Source organism: Pygoscelis adeliae, unplaced genomic scaffold, assembly GCF_000699105.1.
Source record: "Pygoscelis adeliae isolate BGI_AS28 unplaced genomic scaffold, ASM69910v1 Scaffold347, whole genome shotgun sequence".
NCBI classification, from domain to species: domain Eukaryota; kingdom Metazoa; phylum Chordata; class Aves; order Sphenisciformes; family Spheniscidae; genus Pygoscelis; species Pygoscelis adeliae.
In genome coordinates this window covers 539,241-546,905 of record NW_008825158.1, presented here as the reverse complement: position 1 = coordinate 546,905, position 7,665 = coordinate 539,241, and the positions used below count along the sequence as shown (strand labels likewise).

At 40.3% G+C, this 7,665-nt stretch overlaps 1 protein-coding gene across 1 annotated transcript in view; it reads left to right on the top strand.

Annotated features, from left to right (window-relative positions):
• The window catches only part of SPECC1 (sperm antigen with calponin homology and coiled-coil domains 1), a 74,898-nt gene extending 73,646 nt beyond the window's left edge, over nucleotides 1-1,252 (top strand). Inside the window, 2 exon segments of the mRNA XM_009328647.1 lie at nucleotides 339-398; nucleotides 1,163-1,252. Of these exon segments, the coding sequence (XP_009326922.1) occupies nucleotides 339-398; nucleotides 1,163-1,252 (150 nt within the window).
• The last annotated feature ends 6,413 nt before the right edge of the window (nucleotides 1,253-7,665 follow it).

Here is a 7,665-nt window from a genome sequence, read left to right as displayed (position 1 = left end):
TATATTAGTTAACACCTCTTCAGAAACCATTCACTCATAATAACGACAGAATCTCGGTGGGTTTTTTTGCCCAGTTATAATCAGTTTCACAAGAACCTATTTGTCAAAACCAGAGGGCTGTAGCTTGGACAAAAGTAGATGAACTATTCAAAGGCAAAGAACTTGTTTGTGAGTATACCTTACTAATACAAAAAAGTATCTATGTCAAAGTATTGAATCTAGTGTTTTTCAGTTTTCAAATATACCTGCTCATTTAAACTTACTGATTAACCAGATGGAAGGTAGGGCTCAGGAATCATACTTCGATGATAATCCTTTCGAACTTTTTTTTTTTACAGAAGAGAAATCTGCTGTTAGCATTTCAAGCTGCTGAAAGTGTAGGCATCAAACCCAGCCTGGTGAGTAACCTTTTAGCAAGGGAAGATTTGCTGCATACGCTGTTCCAAAGCTTTTGTTGCCATGTGGCCCGTCAGTCAGCTTGCACTGAAAATGTTCACATAGTGTTAGGGGAGGCTGCATCACCATCTCTGAAAGTTCATAGTTTTAGGAGAACTTCCAGAAAGAATTTGTAAAATTGTAGAATTAATATAATTTGAAGGAACTTCTGGAGGTCATCTAGTATTGAAATCAGAGTACTGATTATGTCCTCCTCTTGGAAGCCGATTCCAGATGATTCCTATTTTCATGGGCAGACTTGCCTGTTAGACCATTTTCTTTCCTTTTGTTTTAGTGTTTTAAGAAACAGAAGGATAATTTGCTTGTTAAACTGTTTAAAAAGCCTTTTCTAAAATCAACAATATGATGACAAGGAAGAGATAAGTTTAATATGAAGGAAAAAAATATTATGAGGTTTATGAGCTAAATATAGAACCAAAGACATGCAAAGAAGCAGCAATTTAAATGAAGTTATATAGAGAATTGATTTTTGATTGCAGATGGAAGAAATCTTTTCAGAATGTAAAATGCATATGGCATTTACGAGTTTCAGAATTGCACTAGGCCAGTAGATTATTCCCATGGACCTTTATACTGTATGTGGCTTTAAGGAGCTCTGGAATGGAAGCAGAAGTAGTGTTCAATAGCCACAGCTACTCAGAGGACCCAGTGACGTTCCCAGTGGTGGTGCTTGACTAAGTTTTGACAATGTGTCTGTCCTGTGCAGGAACTCAGTGAGATGATGTACACAGACAGGCCAGACTGGCAGAGTGTGATGCAGTACGTCGCCCAAATTTACAAGTACTTTGAGACCTGAGATGCAGAGCCAAGAGGTGGACAGAAGTGGGGAAGAGAACAAAGAATGCTACAGATGCACTCGATCACTTTAAAAATCCGCTTGCTCCTCTTCCACAACCAACCTAAGCTCTTAGTTTGAAAGAAAGCTCTTCCACAATTTTGATTACATCTGGGACTGCAACCAAATAAATATCCATTGTCCATCTATACAAATCAAATTCATCTGTAATTTTATTCCCACATGGAAATTGCAAAGCATTTTTGAACACGCGTGGTATATTTCTGAAGAGGATCCCTTGTGCTAAACAATGTTTGCCTCAAACCAGACTCCACCAACAGGAGACCTGCTAGAAAATGACGTTCTAAATCCATGTGGACTATGCTGGCACTCAAGGGAGGCTGGGAGATTAATATTAATACAAAAGCTCACAAAAAATGCTCTTTTTGCCAAAACATGCTTAACTCATCCCGAATACATGTTGTTTTCTTGCCTCCATATATTTTATAAAACATCAGGACAGATGCACATAAGTACGTAGAACCTTAACCTGAGTTATTCTCACGCATCTGACCTAGTAAGTATACTAGTTTGCTTGTCATAGCTTAACCAGCAGGATAATAACAGGATCATTTGTAATTCAGACACCACGCTCTGTTCCATCACCAGTTAGTGGAAGAACTCTAAAAGATCCTGTTAGGCACTGGGACTTAATTTCAGATCAAACAGAAGCAATCTCTGAGGAAAAAATAGCTTTATTACTACAATTTTATTACTTGATTACTACGGGAAGCCAGAGCTTGGTTTCCCAGCTGACTGTGCAGGCACAGTTATCATAGGAATATTGCAAATGCAAGTTACTAGCTTTAGTTTGCAAGGTGCCAGTAATCAGGTGGTGACTCTCTAAGCAATACAGTGACATCTCAGTAGTTCATATTTTTGTGGATTGAGTAACTTCTTTCTTCTGTGTTGATCAGTATAATCAGCACAGATAACGTAATTGCTGTGTAGAGGCACTAATCTTGAGACAGCCTGTGCCCTGTCCAATAAAATGTAGTCCATAGAACACTGTTACACGCTTAGAAATGATGTTACCCTGTAAAGGAGCACGGTAATATATTAGTACCAATGGAAGTTGCAACTTCACTCCACAAGTTACAAAGAGTAACTGGAACCCGTCCCTGTGTCATGGAAATCTCTAAGGCGCCAGAGAATAGCTTTCCAACTCAATAATACCATTAGTAAAATGTCTGAAAGATACTGTTTCATTTCCATTATACCCTTCCTCTTAGTTCACCTCATGAAGTTAAATTTTCTGTTTGTCTCCAAGAATAGCAGGATCAAACAGGCTGCTTAATTTGTTCTAGGAGCCGGTCTTGGAGAGCATGCTTTGTACAGGACTTCATAGAAGGCTGCCTAGCTGCTTTAGATTATGCTGGTAGAAGAAAGTTGTTGTTTAGTTAGCATGTTTAACCCTGTGACCAGACTTGATGCTTTGCGAATGTTAATCATAGGGAGCTAGGGATCATTTCTCTCTTACAAAAATAATAGTGTGTGCTCATTGCTCTTAACTCCTGAAAAAAGGCTCATGAAATAGAAACAAGCAACTTCACAGAAGAAACTTGGTTTCGGGTTTTCTGGGGCTTTGCAGGTGGCTGATCTCAGCCTCTGGCTTCCCCACAGTGCTTTGTTGCTTGCTTTTTTTAATATTTAATTAGTAAACAACCTATTTCAGACTTTGGTTTTCTCGCAGCAAAATACAGGATTAAAGGATAGATGACAGATGTCAGTGAGTGTATTGAACAGAAAGGAAGTTGGAGGAATGCAGTGTGTGCCTATTTCACAGGAGGAGAAAAGCATTGCTTGCTCTTAGTTTTAGTCTGACATTTATTCTAATCCATCGCCCCAGGAAAGTCTGATTCCAATCTTTTGAGAGTCTGTGTGATAAAAAAGGACAGTGGCACGCACTTAAAGTGCCCTTGCACTCTTTTGTGACATCCTATACTGTGAGAAAGCAGTTGTAAATGCTGACCAGAGTTATTCTTTTGCAAGAGAGTGCTTTCTCGATTGAATTAACTCTCCAGTATTTTTCAGCATACACTCTGCCATCCCTAGAGGACATAGGATGAGTTGCTCTAAGTGTTCTTAGATACAAGTCTCCCATTATGTGATAAGATGGAAGAGAAAAATAGCTGCTAGGCAGAGTTTGTTTAGGAAGGCAGTCACACTGCAGAGCTCCATTGCCTTGTGGATGCAGCAGGCTCTTTTCCCTTGAGGTATCCATTGGCAGACATCCCGATTCTCTCCAACGGGCTGTAGTTCAAAGCGTAGTGAAGTCAACACAGAAAATTCCGTATTCCTCAGTGGGCTTTGGATCGGGCACTTGCAGGGATGAGAAAAACTGTTTAATTCCCAGTGTCTGGTAAACATGTCAAAGTCAGAGGGCTCCACTTGATCTGAAAAAGAAAGATAATCTTAACCCTCTGGTCACTGCAAGTGTGTGTTCTGTGTGACTGTCAGATGTGCACTAAATATGTATGTCACCTAATGTTTCAGTATCATTTGCTTCAAGCGCTGTCCTGACATTTATTCTGATCTGTTCCTCCAAGACTTATTCTAACCTTACAAACCATTCTGTTTGATCTAGCAGCTTTTTTTTTCAAATGTTTTTTGCAAAGCAATGTTTCTGTCATCTTTCTGCATCTTATTCTCCCATGCCCCCCAGTAGCATAGACCGAACGCCAATTCTACTCCATTCTAATGGTATGTTCTTAAAAATTTTTTACTTATCTAGGAGTTAGAACAAGGAGCTGTCTGTCAGTAGGGAAGAACATACTCAGTTTCACCATTCACTCAATGCTATTTTCCAGTCCTCAAACCTGCAAAATTTTGAAATGCTGATACTTTGAGAGATGCTCTTCCAGATTATTTTTTTAGATTAAGAATATTGTTTATTTGTTCATTTAACTGTATTTTTTCTTCCTTTTGAATCTTGCACAGTTACATTTCTAGACCTGGATTTTCAGAAATTACTGTTGTTTTTTTCATGCTGCCTTAAAATCTGAATATGAATTTAAATTTGTCCCGCAAAAGATGCTGCAGACCAGCCTGATTTTCAGAAAATCTGCAGGCCCTTGTAAGACATCTCAAATTTCAACTGCAAAATTAAAGTTCTAGCTGCTTTTAAAATTAGAGAGTTTGTTAATTAAGTTAAGCTAGAGGGTATAGGGGTAGTCTTCATGGAATTTCTGAGAATCCTCTGAAAATGTCCTAGAATGGAATATGTGATGATATGACATGGATGGTATAACGCATTTTATCAGTAACAGTTTGCCTAAACTGCCTAAATCCTTTCTGATTTTGCCTCTTAGGAGTAATGGATCTTTCCCTGATGCAGGCAGATGAAATCTCTTCACCATGTCACCATATGCTGCCTAAATATACAGTCACTCTTAAACATACCTGCACATGCTTGTATGTGTGTACTTGGGTAGTCTGTCAGACTACAAGACACCAAATAGCTGATTTTGGATGAGCACGTGAGAAGAATGGTTAGGATGGGGATTTCAGTGAAGTTCCATGGAGGGATATCGCATCGTGTGACTGTTGTACTATAGCTGTTAGAGAGGGAAGGAGATTAAAGTGTGAAAAGTATACAATCTGACTCCCAGAATTTCTGGTGAATCATAGAAGGTACAAATTGTTTCATGGCTTGGGAAGGTACAGAGGCATTGAGAAGTGAGCCCAGACTCAGCCCTCTAAGAAGGTTTTCTAGAAAGGCTGATGAGCTGTTTCTGAAAGTACACAATGAAACTGAATGGAGTGAAAGTCCAGCGTGTGAGGAGAGGGGCATATATGGGACATACGTACCTGGGCCTTTGTGGACAGCAAAGGACACCAGCTTGAGAGTCCTTACTGACTGTCATCTTGAGTGACATTTCTCCTAAGAGTGCAGCCTGGGGTGGATCTCAGAAGATGAGAAGGGAAGAGAGCACAGAGCTTGCTGCCTTTGCCAGGTTCCCCTTCCTGTGCCTGTGACAGTCACGGAAATGCAAAGGGGACAAAGATTTCCCAGTTCTTCCTGTGCTGCAGCAAGACACCCGTACTAAGCAGAGTGATTTTTGATTTATGCACGTTCTCCAGTTTCCTCTCAGTGAGACACATTTTCTTTGAGTTTTGGCAGGTTTTCTTTTTGTAATTTGAGGTTGGTTTTTACAGGTTTTCTCTATGATTTTTCTTGTTTTATATGTGCAACGAGTTATGTGCAAGTTTTCTGTCCAGACCAAATAAGTGCACGCTGGCAGAATGATTGCTTCTTCCCTGTTTGATTCCCAAGCTGGAACCCTTCAAAATCTACCTTTTTGCTTCACTGAGTTTCCCCCTTCCTTGGCAATGAAAATAGAAGCATTGGCTCATCCGGTTGTAGTTTACACCTCCCTCATCTTTCTGTGCTTATGGTACCGGGTCTTCCAGCAGGAAGTGTCTGATGGGGCCAGCGGTTTGCAAAGCTGTGCCTTGTGTATCTGATAAAAGGCAGAGTCTGTATGGGATGAGATTATGCATTTTCCTGTCAGAAGAGGGCTTTTGCCTAAAAAGACTCAGGGCACTGAGCATTAAGATGTTTTTAAACCCAGCAATAATTTCTACTATGCTAGACTATATTATTTTTTACCAACTCCAGTGCCATTTAGACTCACTCACCAGTATGGTGTAGAATCAAGCTTATAACTGAACTGCAGTTAACATTTTTCTCAACTGATGGTCTCCACATTTTTGACTTGCACGTGTGCCAAGTTCCACTGGGCAGTGCTGGACACAATGTTTTTATTGATTGTTGGTCCAGGCGTGAGTTTGTCATATGGGATAATCACCTCTAACAGTCAAGTACTTTTAGCTTTCTCTATTGGGTACAGATGTTACATCGTAATCTAATTTATACAAAGAGCACATTAGAATGTATATACTAGGCATTGCCAGATTTGGACATGCTAATATTTAAAGATTAACATTATTAAAATGTATGATGCAAAAATCTGTGTAATATTTCTAATAAATCTTTTTCTGTTTCTGATGTTTGTTGTAATGTTTCAAATATCTACATACAAAACAGATTCTTCTGCAGTCTGCTGGGAAGCAGGACTCCCAGGAGAGTTTTTAAAGATACTCATGGTTTATTGATTCTCCTACGCTGGTAGCAAAGAAAATTTGGTCAGAATCTTCTTTTCATAAATACATCAAGTTCCATTTTTTAAGTAACTTAGATGCATTTGGATGCCTTTCAGAAGATTGTCTTGGGGATAAGAGAGTGCAAGATAGATCTCCATTTCTGAAACAAATAGTATTGAAGAGACAGTAGGAAATCATCCTAGTGCAAAGGCAAGGAAAGAACACAGAAGAGACCCCTACGTCTCTGCATTGGGAGCTCTTAAATGACTAGAGGATTAAGAAAGAAGTAGTCAAGAAGTGGAAGCAAGGACTCTTGACTGGAGTAAGTATAAAAATAAGTCACCAGTATGCTAAGAGGCAAGATGAGTTACACCTCACAGAGTACAGTCCACCTGGTAGATAGCGACGGGACGTTACACACGATGCAGAGGATGAGCACAGTACGTGCGTAGTGCTAGAAAGAGATTCCTCTGCTCTCCAGTGAAACAAACCATACAAATGTAAGAGACTGAAATCCTACAGGCACGCCAGTGACCAGACCTGGCACTGTTCTGTTTCCCGCTACAGAGAGGACTAGCAGCTGCTGATCTTTTGAAAGGAAGCCAGAGCATCCTGATTGAGTCCGTATCTTGCAGACTGACTGTTGCCATCTGACTAGTGACACTGCTAGGGAAAATGAAGTTTGTGTCGGAATTTCAGGTAGGGCTGAGTTATGGAAAAGAGGGCAAAAATAATGACTCCCTGTCAAAACCAGAATGCCAAGCAATGACACTCCTGGTGATGTTTATTATAAACACTCTCCATGGAGTAAAGGAGGGCTTCCTAAATTCTAGACACTATCCCTGGATAGAATTCCTTTTTCCAGCCTGCACAAAGAGGGCTGTGGAGGCCTGCCTTTGCTGCTGAGGAATTCAGCCCCATGGATGCTGTGCTCCAGCCACTATCCAGTCTGCATACAGAGCTTTCAAAGATGATGAGATCAAATTCCGGAATACTTTTCACAGAGGCTGCTTTTATCTCATGATGGTAGCGGCAATACCAGAACAATCATAATTGCTGAGTCAGCAAAGCAAACAAGAAGGTAAAAGAAATGGGCATTTAGAATCATAGAATCATTAAGGTTGGAAAAGACCTCTAAGATCATCGAGTCTAACCGTCAACCCAACACCCCCATGCCCACTTAAACCATGTCCCTAAGTGCCGCATCTACACGTCTTTTCAATACTTCCAGGGATGGTGACTCAACCGCTTCCCTGGGCAGCCTGTTC